General features: G+C 44.6%; 1 protein-coding gene across 5 annotated transcripts in view; it reads right to left on the bottom strand.

Moving 5' to 3' along the window:
* Nucleotides 1-25,510, bottom strand: part of THOC5 (THO complex 5) — a 31,360-nt gene extending 5,850 nt beyond the window's left edge. The window contains exons 1-18 of one of the 5 annotated variants that reach the window (XM_006938565.4): nt 25,383-25,510; nt 23,350-23,478; nt 21,493-21,636; nt 20,346-20,459; nt 20,110-20,207; nt 17,955-18,101; nt 16,453-16,567; nt 12,637-12,769; nt 11,883-11,915; nt 10,301-10,378; nt 9,346-9,386; nt 9,004-9,103; nt 7,515-7,623; nt 3,809-3,910; nt 3,143-3,239; nt 2,435-2,549; nt 1,046-1,149; nt 824-911 (exon numbers count right to left, since the gene is read on the bottom strand). In XM_006938565.4, the coding sequence (XP_006938627.2) occupies nt 824-911; nt 1,046-1,149; nt 2,435-2,549; nt 3,143-3,239; nt 3,809-3,910; nt 7,515-7,623; nt 9,004-9,103; nt 9,346-9,386; nt 10,301-10,378; nt 11,883-11,915; nt 12,637-12,769; nt 16,453-16,567; nt 17,955-18,101; nt 20,110-20,207; nt 20,346-20,459; nt 21,493-21,636; nt 23,350-23,445 (1,714 nt within the window). In that variant the 5' untranslated portion in view covers nt 23,446-23,478; nt 25,383-25,510. The other 4 variants (XM_006938566.4, XM_006938564.4, XM_019814818.2 and 1 more) reach the window with 4 other exon arrangements.
* Between the last annotated feature and the right edge of the window lie 40 nt (nt 25,511-25,550).

Here is a 25,550-nt window from a genome sequence, read left to right as displayed (position 1 = left end):
TCCATGGGCAGCGGCAGGTTTGCCGAGGCAGGAGCTAGAAAACAGCTCCACAGGCAGCACCCAGGTGGCTCCACAGAAAGCCGTGGCAAATTAGACTCCAGGACAGCCGTGAGGAATCACAGCTTTTGATGCCTCCAAAGTGAGTACAGAACAGCAGACAGGGAGGAAGGTCCTACTACCCTGCACTTCACAAACTGAGAGTGGTTTGTTGGCCCTTCTGTGAAGAGGAGGAAGAACAGGTATCTGCTTTTAGAGAACAGTAAAGCAAAGGGCTAAGTGCTCAGGCTCAGATCGAATTTGTGACAAAGCCTCAATTTCCTCACCTATAAAATGGGAATACGGGTTTCCCCTGCTAGCCAAAAGTACAGTGTTCCTATGAAACCTTCCGTAAGTCAAAATGGCATAAGGAGAGGAGCATCGCCCACTTAACTTTTCGAGCATTAATGCCACTTTACTTTTACACAAGACCTACATTAGTACAGTAATGGTTTTTCTTGCAAAGGTGAACATCCTCCTTTCTTTCAGTTAGCAAAAACAGCACTAATGTAGGTTTTGTGCAAAAGCAAAGTGGTGGAATACAAATTTTAGGAAAGCAGGGGTACTTGCATTACCACTCCCAGTCATGAGGATTAAATGAGATAAAACATGTATGTGGCTGTGTTATAGAATAAGTCCTCACTGAATGGTGGCTCTTACAATCATTACTATTTGCTAAGTCACCCCAGCAAGATTCTAGGATCTTTTGCTTTCTTTGGGCAACCTTCAGGAATGTTTTATTCTTATTAGCTCCCCGGCCTACCACCGTGATCAGAAGAGCAATTACCTGTGCCCCTTTCCACGAGTGCCATGTAGTAAAGATTGGTGTCCTCAGCCAGTCCCGCCTCCACAATGTCCTTGGTGAAATGCAGCTCCTAGAAGTCACCACAGAGGAGGGAATTCCTGGATCCTCCAGTCAAATCCCTTGCCCTTCTAGGGGAAGGGCAGGAGCTGAAAGATGATATGGGTCTTTGGGACAGCAAGGGTGACGTGTCACTCCTCCACTTACCATGTAATCCTCATGGGCAATTGTCACCCACTTTACCAGGCGGGAGACAACCTTTGCAGGAAAGAGGTACTGGCAATCACTGGTAACTGGTACAATGCCATGTTCTAAAAGAGAGCGAGTCAGGTGGTATTACAGGTAGAAATCAGATGCCACAGCTGGGTAACTAGGATCATCTGGAGGGCTCAGGTGGCCCTGCCAGCTCTCCAGATACATGAAGCATTCAGTAGGTGCCCTGGTCAACAACATGTGCTAGGAATCCAGGCACACCAACCTGACCTTCACCCCTGCTATGTGCTTGTGGCTGGACCTAGCACCAGCATTCATGGTGCTTTATCTTTAATGCAAATGATGGCCAGCAAAACAAAACCCCCCTGGCAGCCAGAACCAGTGATGGTGCCTCTGCAGCAGTGACTGTTAATTAGATCAAATAGCCAAGAGGGCTGTTTTCTCACAGCTGACCTTGATGGAGAAAATGACTGAAGTGTTCTGTGTCAGTTTCTCTAAGGGAGAAGAGTTAGAGAACTGCTCCAGGGCAAATTCCTGCTGGTGTTTCAATCCACAAATATGCCAACACAGTAAATGCTGTCTAGGATGACAATCATCCAACCTTGAGACAAAACAACTTTAGCAATGGTGATGGGGAAGAAACCCACAAACAATGCTGCCCTGCAGGGATCAGGGTCCATGTGGAATACAAGAACTGCCCCAGATGGGTAAGGACTCCAGATGGGTCCTGGAAACCTAATGCCTTTCCTGACAGTGATTCTTTTCAGTCAGAAAGATCTCAACCCTCACTTCCCCTCAAGTGCCTTATACATGGTAAGTCCTCAACAAGTACTTACTGAATGAGTAAATGAAAAGGAACACCGATATGGCCACCACCTTGGTCAATGGCTCGTTAGCTCAATGGCTCAGAATCACCTGGGAGCTTATGAATAACACTGGGGTTCATCCTCACCCTGGAGGATGTTAGCTCAGTGGGTCTCAAGGGAGGTATGAGGGGGTGGATCCCTGGATGGCTGTATCAAATAAGCTAAAGTAAGCTCTACAAAGCATGAATGGATTTCTACTAAATATCTGTTGGAATGTACACCCAAATCTGACATGCGCTAACCTATAGTAAGTTGTTCCTGACCAGTCCACTAACCTGGACCACCCAGGAGGCTTTGGGTCTCTTTTGTGAGCTGGGACAGCCCTGATAGTCCTGAGGGGAGCTAAGATCCTTGCCTGGATGGACCTGTAGCTCTCCCCAGAGGTCCTGCCAACACCTCTGCTCAGCAAGAGCCAGGCAGTGTCATCAGGATTTAAGAAACCTGAGTGAAGGACTAAGTCATCTTTGTCCCTGTGTTGTCCAAATAGGCCTTAAGCCACAGCCACACATCAGCTTACCCAGGGATGCAAACTGTTTGTGGAGGGCCAGGCGGGATTGAACCCTGGTCTTCAGCAGTTTCATGGTGGTCTCCATGTGGCTGGCGCTCAGCGAGTGGTCAGCAATCACCGTGTGCTGTAGACGACAGCGAGAAGCACCCTGAGTGCCCCCTGTCCTTGTTGTCTCCAGGCATTGCCTCTCCTAGGCCCTCCTTGCCAATGGCAGCCAGGACCACACACACCCTGAGGTGGGCACCTTATGGGAATGGCAGGGTTCACCTGCTGTGACAGGCCAGATGCTGAGTTCCAGTAGGAATACAGGATGCTGGAATCTCAAGAGGCCTGGCCAGCTCCTGAGAAAGGAAGGTTTCTGCTAAGGTGCCAGATGCCAGATCCCTTGGGGTTCTGGTGATGCCTCATTTTTGGCACCTTTGTACACCAGACTGAGGGGCGGTGGAGCCTGGAGTCATGTAGCACCCAGAGCAAGGACTCAAGTTACTTTCATCTCGAGGGCTACCAGGCTCAGGGAGAACCAAAGGTACCTACACATTTGTGGGCCTCAGACATTTTTAGTATCCTGAGTGGAGGGAGGACAGACCATAGCCCCAAGGAAAAGCATTCTGATACTTCAAAGCCCTCAAAGGCCATCCAAAGCCTTTCTGGAGTCTGTCTGGGGGGTGAGGAAGTAGAGACCCTTAGCCAAGGAGACTGGATCCACAGTGTACACACCTGGGGCTGCTCTTTGGGGAAGTGGAGGCCACCTAGCTTCTGTACCCACAAATAGGGGTGACCTAGGTCAAGTACGTAGTCTCTCAAAGTCAGGATGCTGCAGAAAAGAACACAGCATAAAATGATTTTATAAGTCCTTTCTGCAGTGGTCCGAGGACACAGCCTTCCTCCCATGTCCCTGAAATGGATGGTCTCACAGGCTAGGCCACACTCACAGCCCGGCTGCCAGCAAAGTCTCTAAACTTCATCACCTTCCTACTGTGAATTTCACCTCTCCCATGTTCCCTTTTCTCTCCCCCCCAGCTCATAAGCAAGTCTCAAGTCTCAATATAAAGTCAATGCCTTTGATTTCTTCACCAGTCCACCAATTTATAAAATATTTTTCAGGTTTTTAATCCTCAGAGAATTGAATGTTAAACCATGTTATCCTCTCATGTGTCCTTATCATGTCCTCCAAGTTTGATCCTTCCACCCTTCCTCACTATTCCATGACCTTCATTTGCCCCTTGTGTTCCCTTCTTTTGACATAGCACTCCCTTAAGCTCCAGGGTCTCCCTTGCCCCCTGATAGGCCTCTGACCCTAACAGGTCTTTAATGCTGGGCTTGAGCTGCCAGAGAAACTCCAAAGCAAAGAGACTGGGAAAGGAGGAAACACTGCTGACTCACCCAACTTTATCAAACTGATACTGATTGGCTGGATTCGGAGTCTTCTTTCCATGATCCCCTGGATACAAACAGCTCAGGACTGAGTCAGGAGACAGCAAGTCACTGGAAAAGGGATAAGACAGCAATGAAAACACTGGCCAATGCCTTGCCTTGAGGCAGACTTGGGCATCTGGGGATAGTAATGCCACCTATCACTAATGATCATGCTACCATTTACTGAATGCTTCCTGTGGGCCAGGACAGTGGAGGGAGGACAGACCATAACTCTTTATACTTGAGGTCACCAGATCTCACACTCTATGAGGTATGACCATTTCCATTTTACAGAGAAGGAATTCAGGCTTTGAAAGATATGGCTTGTCTAAGATCACACTACTAATAAGTGCTGGAGTAGGGATTTGCACTGTCTGATCAAAGACAGTAGTACTCCTACACACTAAATTTTTTGAAAACACTATCCCTTTAAGAGAGGTATATGGTGACCAAGGCCTTACCTTCAGGGGAGCAAAGCTCTGTGACACTGGAGATAAAATAATCACAATTTTCATAACAGCAGAAGAGATTCCTTTCTACCTCCAAAGAGCAAGTAAACAGCTTTAATGGTGTGTCTATCTCACTTTGACCAAATCTCATGCCACTCACAGAAAAGGTCCCCTTTATGTTCCGAGGAAAAGACATTATCACATGTGCTGGACACAAGGTGACCCAGGGCTATAAGCAGAGAGACAGCATCACCGCCACCCATCTGGAATGGTTAGGGCACAGCCTGTAATTAAACGCTGACAAGTGGAGAAGGGATGGAGAGGGGAGAGGAAGAGGATAATGGAGTAATCTGATCACAAAGGACAAGGCTCAGTCTTTCTCTCAACCAGCAGGGGTTCTCCTTCATCTTTCCAGGTCTGGCATCAGGAGCAACTCAGGCAGAATGGGCTAATCTTACTGCTCAGAGCCCAGGCATGACTTTAAGAATTTAGCAGTGGGGCGGTGGCAGCTTTGACTCTTCCTGGTTTCCTGTCTCTCCCAGAGTCTCTCTGCCCCACCTCACTGCCTTTCATGGAGAACTGGCTAGAAATAACAATTGTCAGTCGTTTGGCCAATATTATTTAGTGACTATTACTAATAAATAGAATGAGTCAGGAGTCAACAAAAATAAACAGAACAGCTAAAACTCCACAGTAACGGTTTCTAATTAACAAAACCTAATGAAAGAATCAAATCTTGAAAAATTTGCATCGGTAATATGTGGTTCAGGACAACCGAATTTTGTGAAGACAATGGACATAAAAGGAGAGATTATATACAGTCATAAAAACACAACACCAAAACAAAAAACTACTCAGTCAAATCTTTGTTGTAAAATAATAATAGGTAAAAAGGGATTAAGAATTTGGTAAGTAAAAGTGGAAAATCATTAAAAATAGTTTAATGACTTAATGAAAAACTGATTAGTAGTGAGTCAAAATGTCCTAATGGACATAATTCTGTAAAATAATTTCTTGAAGAAAATTCAGCACGGCTGGTTAAATGTTAAAATGTTTGTATGAAGAACATCAATTTCCTAACGAATTAATAGATCCTGGCAACAGTCATCAGTGCTGCTAACGCCACAAAAATAGAGACAGCCTGTGCCTCCTGATGGAAGCACTCAACATTTATACCATCCTGCTCCCTCATCCCTCCTGCAAAAAAATCAAAGTGGAATCTCACCAAGCCTCTAAACCTAACTATAATTAACATGAAATACCCAGGAAGGTAGTAACTCACTAAATTCTAATGCAAGGATGCAATCATCAAAATCCAGACTGGGGAAACCTACAAACAACCCATTCTCTTTGACAAACAGATGGCAGGGACATTCAGATGAAAAGATGCTTGAGAGAAGCTTCACCCAATTGCAACATGTGGACCTTATAAAGATCCAGATTCAAAACCCAAACTATAAAAACAACTAACAAAAAACACTAAGAGAAAATCAGTGAAATTTGAACTCTGAATGGATATTGAATGATATTAAGGAATTAGTGTGAGACTGTGATTACATCAGGGAGAAAAAAAAAGTATCCTTGTGTTATAGTAGATGAATAAATAGAACCATACACCAGCCTGGTATCTCCAGGGGCCAAAGCAGCCTGTACTTAAGCAAAGGCCTCTGAGCTGGCAGTTTGGAACTCTAGGCCCAGAGCTTCCACAACTGGTCAGATGCCTCCTGGACCTCAGTTTCTCCATCTGAAAAATAGGGGGATGAGCTAGACAACACCTTAAGGCCCATAAAGATACAATCCTGGTTTCAGGGTGGTGCTTCCTTTTGCATCCCCTCCCTCTTTTGGGGCCACGGACCATCTATCGATGATAGTCGTAGTTTCCTCCCCTTGTAAAGTTATTGTGAAGAGTTAAGCAAATTCATGATGATAAACACATTACCAAGTGTGACATTACCAGCTGTCATTACCAAGTGCTTCACCTATGCTAAGCACTAGACCTGATCCTTCATAAACACCCTGGAAGTGTATATTACAATTCATGACCAGAGTGAGGAACCAGCCTCAGAAGCCAGGAAACTTGGCTAAAGGTGCACACACAGGTATAAGTGGCAGACCCGGGAAACAATGGAGCTCTGAGCGCAGCTGGTATCCACTCAGCAGTACTGTCCCCAGTACTTGCATGTGCAAAGCTTAGGGAGAAGCTGGAGTTAAGTATGCACTGAGGCCAGCTGGCAGCCCTCTTCTTAGTAGGTTTGGCATCTGAGAGGTGAGCAGGCAGAATGCTGGTGACAAGGAACTCCACCATGGCCAGGGCCCGCAAGCTGCTAGACTGAGAGCTCTGGCCAGGCAGTGTAACCGGGCACTCTGAAGAAGCAAGCCCTGGGCTCCCTCTGCTGGGGTCAGGTGAGAATAGGGTCAATTTCATCCAGAGTGCCCTAGCGTGATCAAATAACTCTTGAGTCCAGGGACCAAGGCTGTGGCCTGAAGGGGGCATGGACTGTAAGTGTAGGGTAGAGAACACAGGGACACCAGGCAGCCATGGGAAGAGCCCCACCCCACCAGGCACCAGACTTGTGTGTCTCCCTCAGTGGTCTCTGTATAGCCAACCCAAAGACTCAAGTGTGCAGGAGTACCAGGCCAGGGTAGTGCTCCTGTGAGGCTATTTCAGGCCCTCTTGGCCCTTTTCCTTTCTTCCCACTCCTAGCTGTGGAACAAGACTGCCACAGCCAGGCGCTTCCTGGGGATGCCGAACCTATGGCCATCATTACCGTGCCTCCACTCACCCTCCTCAAAACCTCTTCCTGCTGCCAGGTAAGGACAACCTGGGATTGAGCTGGGCTATGAAGCAAAAGTCCCAGCACCTTGGGAAAGAGTAAATGAAGGCCTAAATTTGTCAACCTCATCATGTCTGCCAAATTCCATTTCTACATTCACACCTTTCCACTTGTCAGAACAAGCTGCTGCTCTGCCCTGCCTACTCAATTTTCCATACATTGTAGTCATTTTATCATCTGCTGTGTAGTAAGAGGACCAACTTAAGTCAGCAAGTGCTTTCTAAATACCAGTGAGGTGCCAGGACTTCCAGACGTGGACATGACAACAGAAGTCAACGGAGCAGTGCACCTCCTCAGAGCCAGTGTGCGCGAGGAACCAAAAGCAGTCCGCAGAGAGGCTCTCCTCACACCCACCCCCATGCCCCACTCTCCACAGCGCCTGCCCAGTACCCTGCACTGATGGGGGTGATCAGCTCCGTGGCGGTTGTCACTTTGGCCTTTACCGTCATGATGTTGAGGTTCATGAGGTAGTAGAAGGTCAGGTGAAGCACACTGTCATCTGGAGGGGGAGGATGAAAAGAAGACCATGTACAAGTTGAACATGAGAGCAGAGTCTACAGTATTATGGAACTGTAAAAGCGAGGCTTTTAAGAGCTTTTACTGTAAAAACAGAAACTCAATGGCAATTTTATATTGAATAAAAAATGTCTACAAATTCTTTGCAACTCCTCTCTCCAAGAGGGGGAGATTCATTTCCCTCCCCTTGAGTGTGGGCTGGACTTAGCTGTTTCTAAAAAGTAAAATATCGAAAGGGAGCAATCAAGTGATCACCAAGTGGATCCAGGTTAGTACCAGTGACACCATGTACCCCTGATATGATGGGATGATGAACCCATGTCTATGGTATTCCTCCCCCAAACCCATAAGCTCAGTCTGATAAGGAGAAAACACAGACAAAGCCAAATTGAGTTTTTCCACATAGTAAATAAACCTGGTCTTCAAAGATGTCAAGGTCATGAAAGATAAGCGAAGACTGAGGAGGAGAAGACTGTCCTGGCTGCAGGAGACTAAGAGGCATGGCAACTAAATGTCATGTGAGATCCTGGACTGGATCCTAAAATGGACAAAGGACATTAGTGGAAAAAACAAGGAAATCTGCATAAATTCTGTGGTTTAGTTAATTGTACCAATAAAATTAACATTGGTTTTGATCACTGTATTATGCTTAAGTAAGACGCTGACATTATGGGAAGTTGAGTGAAGAGCATGAGAAGTCTATTATTACGGCAACTCTTCTGAGTCTAAAATTATCTCAAAATAACAAGTTTTAAAAAAAAGGTGAAGTGTGTAGAGTATGTTTCCATTTGTGTAAAAACTAAAAGGAGAAGGGGATAAATATACACTTGCATAAAAGCTTCTAAATACATAGAATAGTTCTAGAAAATACGTAAGAAATCTGTCACCAAGAGGTAACACCTTGGAGGTAAGACCGAGGACTGGAGTCTCAGGTGAGAGGGAAACTTACATGTGACAGTTAGCTCTTATACTGTGTATATTGTTTTATCCATAGAAAACCAGTTTCAAATCATTCTCTGCAGAACACAAACTTCTACTTATGTGTATGAGATTAAGCACACTGGTCATAGTACTCGAATCCTGCACACTCTTGTGACTTGTTCTGTGTATCTGACTTAGTCAATTCAGAAATTGGTATAATTTTATCAAGCATCCCTTATGTGTCTAGTTTCGTCTCTGTTGTTATGCGTATGACTTAGAGAAAAAAAATCAAACTCCATGCAAAACAATGATGAAAAACAAAGAAATATGAAACCAGAATCTTTTCTTGGTCAAACAGGACTTTGCCTTGCTGAACCTTGTGCACCTGCAGCTAGCAAAAGCCTCAAATGCTATGGATCCTCCAGAACAAAGGGAGCCAGACCTTTGCACTTCAGGTCCAGCATGACAGATAGCGGGTGCCTCTTCAGCATCTCCTTGCGCTTGTCATCCAACTGAACTCCCAGTGTGGGTCGCCGGCGTTTCTGGAAAAGGAAAGATCAAATCAGATGAGCACTGGTCATACGAATTTGCCCCTTCCTTCTCCCTACTGGCCAGGGCCTCAGCCCCGCTGGCTGGAACCTGCTGCTTCAGCTATCCAGCTGCCAGACCCCAGCAGCTCTTTCTTTCCCACCTCTTTCTTCTGCTTCTAGGGAAGATGGCACCTGCCAACTAGCAGGCCCCAGTGCAGCTGCTTGACACACTCAGGAGGGCAAACGGCTCTCACCGTGGTCTGCTCCTCTTCAGCATCGGAGTCGCTCTCATCATCTGCAACCACAGAGAGAAAGCATCTGGAGGTAAGGAGCTTCCCAATGCTCCTAAAGTGCCTCAACCCATGGGGCTTAAAGGGGCTGAGACTCTGTCATTTGTAAATGGGTTTCTTTAGAATACACGATAAACTAATTTGCTGCTGCTGATTCAGTATAGAAAACATGGTGATGCGAGAAAAAAAGGAGGAATGCCTCATAATCCAACTGCCTCTATTTTTGAAGGTGCTTTTTAATGCAATCCTATGGACCACAAGCCCCACCCCCGTTGTTGGTAGTGGTGGTAGTAACAGTAATATAAATAGCAATAGCAGTAGCAGTTCATACAACTTGAGGGGTTGCTATGTGCCAAGAATGATGCTAAGAACTTTGCATGTATGACCTCATTTAATCGACACAATAATTTTACACGAGGTATTACTATCCTGTTTTGACAAGTAAGTAAACTGAGGCTCAGAAAGGCTAAAGAGGGGGCTCCTGGGTGACTCGGTTAAGTGTCTGACTTCGGCTCAGGTCATGATCTCACAGTTCATGGGTTCGGGCCCCATGTCGGACTCTGTGCTGATAGCTCAGAGCCTGGAGCCTGCTTCAGATTGTGTGTCTCCCTCTCTCTGCCCCTCCCCTGCTCGTGCTCTGTCTCTGTCTCAAAAATAAATAAACATTAAAAAAAAAAAAAAAAGAAAGAAATGTTAAAGAACTCTCCCAGGATCAGTGAGCTAGTGAGTGGCAGGACCGAAATCCACAACCAATGCTTTACCCCGTCTACCCTTGAGCATTAAGACATTAAAGTCAAGCTCCCTGCTACTCAGAACGAGTACAGATAATTTCCAAAGGACCAGCACTGTCCTGAGGTGTTGACCTGGTGCCCCTGGACCCAGCTATGGAAGATGTGGGGAAGGATCCCGACCACATTACCTTGGGAGTCTTCAGGAGGCTTAAATAGAGCCTTGGCTTCATCCACACTGCCTTCGATCGCCACAGACAACGTCTTATCTGTGAGCAAGAAAAAACTTTGTAGGACAGCTGCTGAGGGAAGGAGCTAAGCTACACAACAGGCTAACTCTGGGGCTGCATTTCTTCTGCCTTTGTCACAACTCCTAACTGACTGGGGGTGGAAAGGCAAAAGCCCTTTCTCCACATGAGGAGGAACAAGGTGGGAAACTTAAAGCTTTTTTCCATCATTTACTGAAAACAAAGAATCCAAAGTGCAAATTTTAGACAAGCACCACCTGACACTATGGTGAACGCTTCCCTTTTCAGGCTTACACCAACGCGTAATCCCACCCTAGCGCCTAAAGCCACGGGATACTCCTCTGCCAACTGTCTTAAAGGTTCTCATCCAGACGCCCTAACTGTTCACATCTCAGAAACAACGGTTCTCATCTCAGTGCTTGCTTACTCTCTATTCTGTACTACACCAAGCAGCTGGCTGGTACTGTCACATTTAACTGGGAGGCAGGACAGTGCACAGGAGCTTGGACCCTGCAGTTTAGTCCCAGATCTGAGTCCCTGCCCAACCAATACCTAAACACCTAGAAAGTTATTTCACTGCTCTGAGCCCCACTTTCTGCATCTATGAAAGAAATCCTGTCTTGACAAATGATAACTGCCTGGTTGGGTGGCAAAGACCAAATGAGCTAATGCTTGTAATTGTACTTACAACATTATGTTTTTCAAATTAATGTTTAACCTTCACAACAATTCTATGAGAACCATACTATTACTATAGCCACGAGATGAGAAAATCAAGGCTCGGAGAAGTTAGACACATTAGCCAGGAAGTAGCTAAGCTAGGATTCAAGACTAGGTCTATTCAACTTGAGCTTGGTGTCTTAAACAGGAAGATAAGAGGGCTGTTCCATGCACCAGGACTGACACTTTCCCCAGGTGACACCTGGCCTGCCTTTGTGGAACTTTGTAGGTCTACTGGGAGGTCAGACAGGCCACCACCTCTCTTGCTCCATTCAAAACGGTATAAGGGGGACACCTGGGTGGCTCAGTTGGTTGAGTGTCCAACTTTGGCTCAGGTCATGATCTCACTGTCCGTGAGTTCGAGCCCCGCATTGGGCTCTGTGCTGACAGCTCAGAGCCTGGAGCCTGTTTCAGATTCTGTGTCTCCCTCTCTCTCTGTCCCTCCCCAACCCATGCGCATGGGCGCTCTGTCAAAAATAAACAAACATTAAAAAAAAAACCAAAACGGTATACGGGTCACAGACAGTCATAGGAGACTGAAATGGCTTGCCCAACTGCACTAAAGAGGAATGACAAACTTCCTCTACCTGGCAAGGCCACTGAGATAATACTTCCAGGTGATCGGCCACTGCTTTCTGACAGCCCTGCATGAACCAACATACCTCACCCAAACAAGCTAGATGCCCCCATCAACCACTGGCAAATGCCAAACTGTTCTTTTGGGTAGCTTAATTCTGAAATTCTACAGTAAAATGGGAAAGGAAACAGGTTGGGTTTAAACACAAAAGAAAAGAAAATTACTCACCCTGTCTAGGGGGCTGGGAGGATTTCATATGAGCTGATGATGGAAACAAGAAGGAGAACAAAAGGGAAGGAGAGGACCAGGAGGACCAGGAAGACACAAGAAGAGAGACAGTAATGTGTCGGTGCCCATGGCTGGGAGGACAGGCATGCACTGATGCTGTACAGGTCTGTTTGATGCGGTGGGGTGAAGAAGAAAAGTTTAGGTGCTGGGTGAAAGCTGCAGTAGGGCAAAAGGTAAGGTCTCCAAAACCTTTTCAAAACTCTATGGAGTAAAGGGTCACCCATAAGCTTAAAGCAGACACGTCTTCCCACTTGGTAATTCACTTTAACGACATGCAGCCTGTTTGGGCGTCATGAAAGTCTGGGAAAGCTGCCTGGGACCTGTGTTCACCAAGTCCTCTCTCTGAAGCGGAAGAAGAAGTGCTGATCCACCTGCCAAGCATGCCTTGATGGGGTGAGTGTCTGGGAGCCCAGGCAGGCAGGCTGCCAGGGCACTACACCCACTAGCCGACCAGCCAGGCTCATTGAAGATTCAAAGCCATCCATTCTGAAATGCCCACCAGGTTAGTCTAGCCTCAGGCCAGCTGGTCAGAGCAGCCATGCTGGGCGGTGCAGAGGGGAGGCAGCGTCTGTCACCTGGGAACTTCTGAGCAGGACCAGGGAGCTTTCCTCAGCAGGCAGGGCTTCCAAATGACTCAATCGGCCACGGCTGTTGCTCCCACAGCCCCTCTTCCTCACCCAGCCCCCATACTCACCACAGGCCTGCCCATACGCAGTGGCCTGGACAAAGAGGACATAGAGAGGTGGTGGCAGATGTCTAGCTGTCTCATACTGCTTGTGAGCCTGGTCGAACGGCATGAATAGGTACTCTTGCACTGGGAGGGAAGCCTGCATGCAACAAAAGAAGGATTTTTATTTTCCCTTTGTAGGCAGTCCACATGTGAAGAGGTGGCTGCTGAGTTACTATAATAGTTTTTTTTATCTATTAAAAATACATGATAAGTTAACAGAATAGGTAGGTAAGAGATCAATACAAAACAATTTACACAAGCGACAAACAGTATGAAAATGAAAAAAAAAAAAAAAAAAGAAGCATTTCCAAGAGCATCAAGAAGACTTAAACTACCTAAGAATAAGTAAGTAAAAGGTGTGTAAGCCTCTACACAAAGGCTTGAGAAATGAAAGGCCACGTTAACAGCCTGGAAGACTCAACACTGCCCTGAAATCAGTTCACTCCAAACTGATCTACAGATTCAATGCAACCCCAGTCTATATCCCAGCAGGCGAAAATAGACTAGCTGATTCTAAAATTTACATGTTAAATGCAAAGGGCCAAGAACAACCAAGACAATCCTGAAAAATTAAGCTAGAGCACACACTACTGGGCATCAGACTTCTCTTAAACTATTTTTTTTCTTAATAAGTTCTTTTAACGTTTATTTTTGAAGGACAGAGACAGAGCATGAGTGGCGGAGGGGCACAGAAAGAGAGGGAGACACAGAATGCAAAGCAGGCTCCAGGCTCTGAGCTGTCAGCACAAAGCCCGATGAAGGGCTTGAACCCACAAATTGTGAGATCATGACCTGAGCCAAAGTCGGTTGCTTAACTGACTGAGCCACCCAGGCGCCCCTGGGCATCAAGGCTTCTGACAAAGCTACCGTAAATAAGCCAGTGTGATACTGGTGCATGGAAAGACAAATAGAGGACACACAAACCTACATGGACATTTGATTTATCACAAAAGTGGCACTGGAGAACAGTGGGGAAAGCATGGCCTTTTCAATAAATAACCCAGCTGAATACCTACATGAAAAAAAAAATGAAACTGACCCTATATCACACTATGTACAATGTTCCCTTCCAGGTATCCTAGATTCTAAGTGTGAAAGATAAACAATAGAGCTTCTATAAGAAAATGCGAGAATATCTCCATGACCCTGGGACAGAGAGAGAGATTTTTAAACAGGACATCCTAACCACAGAGGAAAACACTGATTAGATCATATAAAATTTAAGAACATCTGCTCATTAAAAGATACCATTATGAGAGTGAAAAAGAAAGTCATAAAATGGGAAAAATATATGCAAAAGACTCATCTCCAGAATATATAAAGAAGTCCAAGCAATCCAATAGAAAAATGAACAGGAGACTAGAATAAGCCTTTTGCAAATGAGGTAATCCAAAAGCAAAGAAGTATAAAAAGGGGTTGTGCTCAACATCACTGGTCCCCAGAGAAAGGCAATACCCTTCAGAATGGCTAAAATCAAGAAAGCTGACAATACCAAGCACTGATGAGGATGTGGAGCAGTTAGAACTTTCACATGGTGCTGGGGGAATTTTGTACATCAGTGCAATCACATTAGAAAACCGTTTCAGTGTCTGCCAAGCTAAATATATGCCTAGCATACTCTACGACCCAGCAATGTCATTCCTGGGTATATATTCAACAGAAATATGTACATACGACACCAAACAACAAAGAATGCTTATAACATTATTATTCATAATAGCCCCAAACTGGAAGTACCCACAATCAAATACTAAGTATTAATGAAAATAAATGAACTCCTGGTGCTCACAATAGTACAGATGAATCTCACAAACATAATGTTAAGCAAAAGAAGTCAGACACAAGAGTATATATACAATTCTGTTTGTATAAACTCAAAAACAGGCCAAACTAACCTATGACATTAGGTATCAAGATAATAGTTACTGAAGGGTGAGAGGAGATAGTAACTGAGAAGGGGAATAAAATATCTTTTGGAAAATTGGTAATGTTCTTTTTCTTGATTTGCATGCAGGTTACATAGATGTGTTCACTAGAGAATATTCACTGAGCTATACACTTAGGAACTGTATGCTTTTCTTTTGTAAAAATTGTGTTTAAAAAAAATTTTTTTTTTTTTACATTTATTTATTTTTGAGAGACAGAGAGCATGAGCAGGGGAGGGGCAGAGAGAGAGGGAGACACAAAATCAGAAGCAGGCTCCGGGCTCTGAGCTGTCAGCACAGAGCCCGATGCAGGACTCAAACTCACAAACTGTGAGATCATGACCTGAGCTGAAGTCGGACGCTTAACCGACTGAGCCACCCAGGCGCCCCGTAAAAATTATGTTTTTAAATGTAATATATGTACGCTGTTTTATAATTTTTTTTTTTCAACGTTTATTTATTTTTGGGACAGAGAGAGACAGAGCATGAACGGGGGAGGGGCAGAGAGAGAGGGAGACAGAATTGGAAGCAGGCTCCAGGCTCCGAGCCATCAGCCCAGAGCCCGATGCGGGGCTCGAACTCACGGACGGCGAGATCGTGACCTGGCTGAAGTCGGACGCTCAACCGACTGCGCCACCCAGGCGCCCCTATGTACGCTGTTTTAAACAGTTGTGTTTTAGGGGCGCTGGGGTGGCTCAGTTGGTTAAGCATCTGACTTCAGCTGAGGTCCCGATCTCACAGTTAGTGGGTCTGAGCCCCACACTGGACTCTGTGCTGACAGCTCAGAGCCTGGAGCCTGCTTTGGATTCTGTGTCTCCCTCTCTTTCTGCTCCTTCCCTACTTGTGCTCTCTCAAAAAATAAACATTAAAAAAAAATTTTTTTTTAAACAGTCGTGTTTTAGTTTATAAAGCAAAAACTCCCAGGGGCACCTGACTGACTCAGTTGTAGAGCATGCAACTCTTAATCTTGGGGTTGTGAATTCAAGCCCCACGTTGGGCAGAGTTTACTTAAAAAAGAGTTAAGAAAAAAAGAGTTAAAAAAAACTATAAGGATTTAGAGCAATCTGCTTCACAGATCAAACAAAAATCAGGTCACCTATATAGAAAGACATTACAGGGGCGTCTGGGCAGCTCCGTCAGTTAAGCATCCAACTTCGGCTCAGGTCATGATCTCATGGCTCGTGAGTTCGAGCCCCGCATTGGGCTCTGTGCTGACAGCTCAGAGCCTGGAGCCTGCTTTTGATACTGTGTCTCCCTCTCTCTCTGCTCCTCTCCCACTGTGCTCTCTCTCAAAAATAAATAACATTTAAAAAAAAAAAAAGAAAGAAAGACATTACATTTTACATTACAATCTAAAGTGGGGACTTATCCTCCTAAGGTACCTGATGGCTTTCAAATAGGAGTAAAGTTCTTTTCAGAGAGAGTACCTCTGCTAAACATCTACCCCCAAGGTGCAGTCAGGGAGTCTAACAGACATCCACATCTAAGCATGCCTGGGAACTGTGAGGCTGATGGAAACTATTCTGGGGTAAATTAAACCTAGAGTTTGCAAAAGTATTTTACCTGGAGGAAGCTCTGGGTGAAAAGAAAACATCTCACATAAATGTGTGTACATGTTCCTGAGCTCACCTGGCAGCATCTCTTCCACCCAGGACACAACCTTACTGCACTGGTTGGGTAGAAACTAGAGACAAGACCATCCTTGCAATGGGCTCTGACATCTGTTAGGGTAACAGACCCGGCAAAACCCAAAGGGAGATGTGGCTGCTGGAGGCCTCAGGTCAGCAAGGTCTTGCTGGGTGCTGAAGGCAAAGCAAAAGGCCAAGGTAGGGGAGTATGTGGGGGAGAGCCTCACCTGCATAATGCTATTGAGACGAGGCTGGAGGCTGCTCAGGTATTCCTTCTTCACCTCAATCTCCTTGAGGATCTTCTCCTTGTTGGACAGGCACTCTCGGTACTTCTCTGCCAACCTATGGGGAGAGGACAGACCACTGTCACTTGAAGCTGCTCAGAGATCTCCCAATACATCTACTCACTGTCACAAGCCACCTAATGACAGCAGTCATGATTAACTAATGTTTACCTAGTACTTACTATGTGCCAGGCACTTGGAGAACTAAGCATCATTGCATTTAATCTTATAAAAGTCCTGGAAGATAGGGACTCTTCTTTTCCCCAAAGAAGGAAACAAAGGCTCAAGGAGGTAGGGAATTTACCCAAGGTCACTCAGCTAAGAGTAAGTACAAAGCTGGGCTTTGAATCCATGCCTGTCTGGCTCCAGAGGCTCTGCCCATTAACCACTAGGGGATATCCCTGTGTCATTTCCTGCTCCATCTCTACGGTCTAGACCCCAAACTTTCACAAACATGTGGATCTAGCAACTATAGGACCCAAATGAGGTCCACAGACTGGACTGAATGGGGCAGGGTAGGGATGGATTATGGACCACAGGAATACAACACTCATGGTTTAACCTACGCCCAAGGCAAGCAGTGTACTGGACAGAGGAGTGATTGGCCAGCCCGATCTGCTAAAATCTGCCACCAATTCCATAAGAGTCAAACTTAGTGCTTACTAAATTCATTAACATAGACTGAATACATTCTATAACAGAAAAGAAAAAAAAAAAAGGAAATAAAACACCTACTTCTCCAATGGAAAACAGAGCTGTGTCAACCAAACGCCCTAGAATTCTTGTACAAATACAGAGGAAGAAAGTCACCATAATGAAAAGGATGCAGCCACGAAAAATCCAGTATGAAAAAAAAAATGCTATATTCTTAAAAATACCTAGATTAAGTTTCACAGTAGAAATGTTCTTTTTAATAAGTAAAAGACTTTTATTAGTATGGGAAATTTTTATGTGTAAAGAAAGGGGTTCCTGAAAGCATAATTTATGATAGCAAAAAATGATAAAAGTCTAACCCAATAAAGAAAAAACTATATAAATTATAATTTGTCTACATACAAGATATTGTATAACCTTCTAAAATAATGTTTGCACAATTTTAAAGTATCATAGGGGTAGTCTTAGAGGCAGGAGGAACAAGCAAAAAACAAAACTGGATTTAACAGTACAAAAGATATTTAGGTCTCAGGTATTAAAATTTTAAAGAAAATGGTACTCCAATTTTCTATTAACAGCATTAATTAATTCCAACCCCACCTATGATGCAGTTGGTCAAGTCTGAATTATCAGATGTGAATGAATCACAAAATGAGATTTGGTCTTAAGAAATCATTCTGCTGGTTCCACAGAACTGCACTGTCTGACTGTAGGTCATGACAAAGCGTTGTCCCCATGGGTAAAGGTCTGTGTTGCACAGGTTAACAAGGTCAGGAAGGGAGAAACACAACCTTTTTCGCTGCTCCAGCTCCCAGTCCAGACGTGCCAGGGTTTGCTGGTGAGGGTCTCCCATGGTGACTTCAGCCTTGCTAATATCTGGAGGAGCCTCCTTATAAAATTCCTCTAAACTGACCAGATCAATTTCTTCATGTTTCGACCTGCAAGCAAATACTAGATGTTAAGTTGCTGTTCTCAAGACTCCAAACCATGGAATAAGCAAGCCCACAGTTCCCTCCATAGATGCCCATTTAGCCCTGGTCTACAACTACCCAGGAACCTGGAATCCATCAAGTCTTCTCAGCAAATGCTCGTTAGTAAATATCTCACTTTGAAGAGAAGTAGATGATTACATACCACAGGATCCTTATCCATGGTGCTCAACCTTTTTATCCATGAATTAAAGACTTGGAAGGGATGCTTATCAAATTTACAGATTATCTCCAAGCTTAGCAAGACAGCTAAGAGCTGAAAAAGTCAATAAAAACACTACAGTCTAGGCCTACATTGACAGGTTGAAACCAATAAATTACGTTTAACAGAAAAAAACCTAAGGGTCTGCACTTAAGTTTAAATCATTAATCACATAAACAAGGGATGGGGAAGATTCAGGATGGCATAACCAGGTGTGAAAACGATCTAGAGGCTTCAATTGTTATGTTTAGTGATTCACATATACTAAAGAAATCCCATACTCTTTCCTGCATTAACACAGTGCACAGGTCATGGACAGATGATGGTAATAATGGCAGCTACCAGGTATTAAACACCCACTGTATGACAGCCTCACCTAATTCTCAGGACATCTCTATCAAATGGGGATTTCTATCTCCATGTTTCAAATGAGATGGAGACTCCTACAGATGAGCAGCTTGCCTAAAGTCACATAGCTAGTGAGTGGCAGAGCTGGGATTTGAACCCAGGCTTATCTGACCAGGGCCAATGGTGGTCACCTGCCTCTCCAGAGACTAGAGTTCTATTGTATTCTGAATTTGTCAGCTTTCATCTGAGTGAGTTACAGCTTGGGGCATCCCATTCTTCTGTTTTTAGTATCTTTTATTTGTAAGCAGTTTAAGATACATAAGAAGTTTCAAAAACAGTACTGAGAGTTTACCTTCCCTTGGTTCCCCCAATAATATCTGATCTATGCATAGTACATAGTCAAAACTGACAATGACTCAATACTATTAACTCAGAGAAAAACCTGATGTGAATTTTGCCTCTATTAGTATTTAACTATCATTACATGATGAATGTATAAAGCAAATAAATATGTCTCTCAAAAATCAGTGTAATTATTGGGGTGCCTGGGTGGCTCAGCAGGTTAAGTGTCCAACTCTTGGTCTCAGCTCAGGTCATGATCTCATGGTTTGTGAGTTCGAGCTCCATGTTGGGCTCTGCACTGATAGCACAGAGCCTGCTTGGGATTCTGTCTCTCCCTCTCTCTGCCTCTCCCCTGCTCGCTTGTGAGCTCTCTCTCCTTAAAAATAACTTTAAAAAATTAGCATAACTATCAGAAATACACCAGACCCAATGACTGATGTGCCCCTCTCATCACAAGTTTATTACAATAAAACCTGCCTCTTTTCAGTTTGCACAAATAGGTCTGACCAAACAAGAATACGTTCTCTTTTCTTCCTCTGTCTACTCTTTCCTCCTTCTCATCTCTCAACTTGGATTTGCCAAGAGGCATTACATTTTAAAATGGACACTGACAAACTATAGTTTGTTTACCTGAGAGCAACTAAGTGGCAAGAAGTTCAGGTTCCAAAGAATAAAATCCAGTTGCAAAAATGAATGGCTGGAACTTTAGAGAGGAAAAGTGGGCCAAAAGGTTAAAAGGATTTGACTGGAAGGGAGTTGCTCCCATGCAAGGTGCCCAGGAATCAAACTGGTAACATAAAGGCCGCTGCTGGAGATAGACAACTGGTTTTGGCCAGGTACAGAGCTCAAAACTTGAAAAAGTCAGACAAGCTTCTAAGGTTCTTTGTGCAGCTTGAAAACACTGCTTTCCAATTCTCCCAAAGTGATCTATTCACTTTTGTCCCAGATCCTGCAGTCTCTAAGTTCATCTGATTTCTTTTTAAGGAGACTAGCTAACCCTGAGCTATGCAGGAGAAAGTAGTTACCAGTAGGCAATTTTGACAAAGTTTGTTCTCCAAAACTCACTTAAACTCCAGACATTTGGTGATCTCTTTCTGCAGGTGCATCACCTCATACAACAGGTTCTGGAGCTGCAGGTGATAGGCATCTACTTTCTGCTTGGCCTGAAAGGAGGACAAGGTCAGAGGTAAGTGGGGCAAGTCAGGTCAAACAGAGCAGCAGCAAACTCAGGGAAGAGGTAAAGGGGATTAAGAAGTGGATGGGGAAGAGGGAGGAGGAGGATTAAACCTCTCAATTCCTACCTCATGGGTCTGATCTCTTCCTTTCTTCAACCTGATATGGGCTAATCGATTAAGCTTCTTTAGAGTCATGAAATGCACACAGCTCTGGATCCTCCGATCTTCTATCTCAACTGCCTGCAGGCAAAGAAAACTGGTGAAGACCTTGACAACAGGTGATGGCTCAGCTTCCTTCAGCCCCTCACTGCTGACCCATCCCCACCCAGGGCCAAAAACAGATACTGGAAGGAGCTCAGAATGATGAGAACTGTCGATGGAAAATGGAGGAAGTATAGCCAATGCACAATTAATATCTGTCCCAGGGCACCTGGGTGGCTTAGTCGGTTAAGTGTCTGACTCTTGATCTTGGCTCAGATCATGATCTCACGCCCCATGTTGGGCTCTTTGCTGACAGAGTACAGCCTGCTTGGGATTCTCTCTCTCCCTGTCACTCTTTGCCCTCCCCCACTCTCTCTCTCAAAATAAATAAACTTTAATAAACATTAAAAAATAAAACCAATTAATATCTGTTCCTACATATTGTCTACAGAGATCCTAACAATAGCAACATCCTGCCATACAATTTGATCTCTATGAATAACCTTACAGAATAACTTAAATGAACATACCAGAATTATAGCTATAAAGCTTGGCAACAGTAAAATATGATGTAATAATCATAACAATATTGGGCCAGGATAAGCACAAATAAGTGAGATTCTTGGCAATACATGGGTTTTGTTTTCAGTTACACTGTTTAGTTTCTTTGCCTCAAAGTCTGGTTCATTCATTTAATACTAACAATTTCATTTTTGGTCTCTATAACATACCTGTACCTATCCATCCTTACAACAGCAAAGGAATTTACACATATCATCATTTCCTACAAAATGCCTGACATGTAATAAGTATTAATTGGATGAACTGTCAAATTACACTTAGGAGAAAAATTAATTATCCTGTACTTTTGTTACTCTAATTGATGATTGGGGAGCAATGAAATGTTTCAACAAATTAATAAGCACCATCTCTGGAGCCCGCAGACTCCAACTACCTGATCATGGTTAGGCCAGAAGACCAAGATCAGGAAGGGCTCTGGTGGGTGCAAAACAAGTCCATCCGTGCAAACCCACCATGTTCATGCCTGCCCCAAACCACTGCTACTCCTTACCACATCCTTGCCTCCTCGGCTCTTCAGGTCCTGGATCTCAGCCATGAGCCTCTGCAACTCCTGGCACGTGTACTTGTACAGCTCATAGTCTCTGCCAGGGTCCCGCAGGTCCACCTCAGCCTCCTCGCTGTAGTATTTACCTTCCTGTGGAAGCACGGATACATGCCTTGGGTGGGGAATAAAAGTCTCCCTGTTGGGACCAGGGACACTTGGCTGAAATCAGTAACAATGAAACCCCAAGTCATGTCTCTAAAAAAATCTGGTCCTCAAGGTGCGCCTGGCTGGCTCAGTTGGTAGAGCATGCGACTCTTGATATCAGAATTGTGAGTTCGAGCCCCCATGTTGGGTGTGGAGATTACTTAAAAATAAAATCTTAAGAAAAAAAAATTTGGTCCTCAAATCAAATGTTTTCCTTTTTCTCAAAATGGAAAAGAATCCCTCTTTTTTTCTAATTATAAAGTAATGCATCCTTGGTGTCAGAGACTCAGAATATAGTGCGCAGTATCAAAAACAAAATGAAAAGTTGCCTGTAATCTCACCTCCAAACTGAAACAACTATTTTTAATACTGTGGATAAACACAAATTTTATTTTTAAACAAAATGGAATCACACTGTCCATGCTATTTAGTGCAGTTTCTCATCCCAATAAATTAAATATCCATCAAAATGGCTGTGTGAGAATCCACTGTATAGATGAACCAGAATGCATTTAACCAAATTCCTACTGATGGGTGTTTAGATGGTCAAATCAAGCTTTAGCAGAGACTAAAATATCGTAATTGGTCACCCAGCCTTTGGAGTAAATGGAACACATCTCTTGAAGAGAGTTAGCTAATGATACTATATTGCATATTTGAAAGTTGCTAAGACAATAGGTCTTAAAAGTTACAAGAAAAAAAAACTGTAACTACATACGGTTAAGTAGACTTTTGTAGTGATCACTTTACAACATACACAGATTTCAAATCATTATACACTTTAAATTAATGTTATATGTCAATTACATCTCAATAAAAAAGAATTAATGCCTACACAATGGATAAGGTTTTTTCTTACTCTAAATTTCCTAAATCTGAGAAAAAGATCGTTTTCTACTTAAATTCAAGCTCCTATGCTTCTCTAATCCAGTTAAAAAAAAAAAAAAAGTAACCAAACAATCAAAACAATTAGGTCACAAATTAGCTTGACAGGAGCACCCGGGTGGCTCAGTCAGTTAAGCGTCCAACTCTTGATTTCGGCTCAGGTCGTGATCTCTTGGTTCATGGGATTGAGCCCCGAGCTAACAGTGCAAAGCCTGCTTGGGATTTTCTCTCCTACCCCTCTCTCTCTGCCTCTCCCCCACTCGCACACGTGGGCATGTGCTCTCCCTCTCTCAAGATAAATAAATAATCTTTAAGAAAAATTAGCTTGAGAGATTTAAAGACAGGGAAATAATAAAAGGAAGAACCTGCTGACAGCATGAGCTCTTAGGCCACAGAAGAGATTCTGCGGAGATGTTGTTCTGGTACTTTCTCAGTAGCTGACCAGGAATGCCACATCTCCAGTTTCTGGTGGTATGCTGCAGATACTGGCTTCTTCTGACTCTGGAAACTTGGGAGACACACACCATACTAGAATGCATTGTCTGTTCAGGCACTATTCATGTCTGATATAGGCTGGTTGGTTCTTGGAATGCTGCCGCTAAACCAAATGTGAATACTCAGGTTTTGTAGAACCAGGGGAATTCCAGGCACCTGGTCAAGCAGAGGCCACCTGGGAGGCCATCACTGTGACCCTCAGCTGCTGCAAACCCACAGCCAGGTGATTCGCCACAAACTGTAATTTCTCAGCAGCATGGCAGCACTGGCTGATCTCACCTGTTCTGTGTCAGAACGGTTACGCTTGCCTTCAGATGGAGCTCCATCACTTCGGATCACTTTGGGCTTCCGTTTCTTGCTTGATTCTGATGACATGGTTGTTTGGTAAGGTCAAGAGGAGATAGAGACCTGTTAAAAGGAGAAAACTTTTGCAATTTTCCAGAGTTGGAATTGGAGATTTTCCTGGAGTCAGAATACTTAAGTCTAACTAGTAGTGCTGGCCACTAACAACCTTGGTAACTCAAAAAAAGGGTCACTCAACCCTCCAAAGCTTCAGTTTAATCCTGTGTAAAAAGGGGAATCGGTCCTCAGCCTATCCAAAATGAATTCATCTTCACCTCCTTTAAAGGCGCCATAACTGGGGCGCCTGGGTGGCTCAGTCGGTTGAACGTCCGACTTCGGCTCAGGTCAGGATCTCGCGGTCCGTGAGTTCGAACCCCGCGTCGGGCTCTGTGCTGACTGCTCAGAGCCTGGAGCCTGTTGCACATTCTGTGTCTCCCTCTCTCTCTGACCCTCCCCCGTTCATGCTCTGTCTCTCTGTGTCTCAAAAATAAATAAACGTTAAAAAAAAACATTAAAGGCGCCATAACCACATCACTGACTAAACTCCGAAGCTTAGCATATATACCTGTTCCCAATACTATCAATTGATCACCGTGTGCTGGACCTGATCTAAGCACTTTACGGATAAATACTCATTTGATCCTTATAGCAAACTTTTCAGGTAAGAACAAGTACCATTTTATAGATGAGAACACCGAGGCTCGGAAAGCCGAATGAGCTGCCCAAGGTTACACGGCTAGTTTGCTAAAGTTGGTTCCATCTGACGCCACATCAGTGCTCTTAACTACATTCTTGTAACACCAATGTGTCTCGCTACCATCTCAGCTGGCAATGCCATCAACTCTTTGGTTGACCCTAAAATTTAAAAGAATAGAACCTACATTTCGTGGGGCTCTAGGGTCACAAAGCATCCTCCCCCTCTGCTACCTCTCCTGGTTGTCACCACAGCCCCTTGAGGTGGGCAGCACCATCTCCCTTGGCCCCAAAAATCTGCCACCAGCATTTACTGAAGGAGCCAACGGCTGATGGTAGTGAGTCAGAGAAGCCCTGAGTTGGAGTCTCCACTCTATTTAACGGCTAGGAGTCCTGAGACAAGTCACTTCACTGTTCTCTGGGCCTGTTTCCTCAGAGGAAATGAGAATAACAGTCCCTACCTCAGGGGTTGTTGTGGACATTGACACAGGAGGCATTCTTCTGGGGAAGGTGATGAAGATGACCTAGCAGTGGGACTGTAAATGGCACATGGATGATCTGAAATAATGCTGAACATCTAAGGAGGTCAATCCCTTTTCAATTCTTTTTAGAAACTTCCGATTGCTTCAAGGAGAACATCTCATTTTCCTAATTTGTCTTTAGCATCTGTGAACATCAATGTTCCTTTCTTAGCAAAAGGATTCTGTCTCAGAGCTTTAGACAATGCAATCTAGCCAGAATTAGTCTGTTTTCATGTTAATTATATTAACTTTTATCATTACTTTCTGCACACTGCCAAGTCTCCGTTTATGGGAGACCATCGAAATTTTCTCCTAAAACCAATTTACCTTTGCGAAGTAAAAACTGACTCGATTAAAAACCTTAGCAAACAGTCTTAAAGGTAAATTGGGCAAAACCCAAAAAGGTGGGACGCGAAAGGCTGAAATGTGAGAAATCCTGACTTGGCTACACAGTAAAGAGACCCAGGCACACGTAAGCACCCAAGAAATGTGAGTTGTTATCACCACCACCATAGACATCGACAACGTCGTCGTCACCTAGAGCTGCATAGTGGGGCCCGAAGCTGCTGCTGCCAACATTTTCACCTGAAGAGACTGAGCGCGCGGCGCCGAACGGCGGGGGACCCCGAAGAGTGAGCACGGAGAACTCGGGTCGGACTCCAGCCTGGGGACGCCCTCCGGGAAGTCCGCACCTCGGTCCCGGAGCGCCCTGCCCCGCCCCTCCGACCGGCCCCTCTGTCCCGCTCCAGTCCTCACCGCGTGCAGCCCCGAACCTGTCGCGGCCAGTGAGCCACTTCCGGCGGCGGAGAGAGGGCTTCCCAGGCACCATAGAGAAACGGAAGGAAAGAGCGGTCTGCCGGAAGCGAGGCGCGGAGGCCGGAAGCGAAGCGCTGAGGCCCCGGCCGGCCGCCGGCTCCCGGCGGA

The sequence above is a fragment of the Felis catus genome, chromosome D3, assembly GCF_018350175.1.
Source record: "Felis catus isolate Fca126 chromosome D3, F.catus_Fca126_mat1.0, whole genome shotgun sequence".
NCBI classification, from domain to species: Eukaryota; Metazoa; Chordata; class Mammalia; order Carnivora; family Felidae; genus Felis; species Felis catus.
Note: the sequence above shows the minus strand (reverse complement) of the source record. Positions and strands in the feature narration are given on the sequence as shown.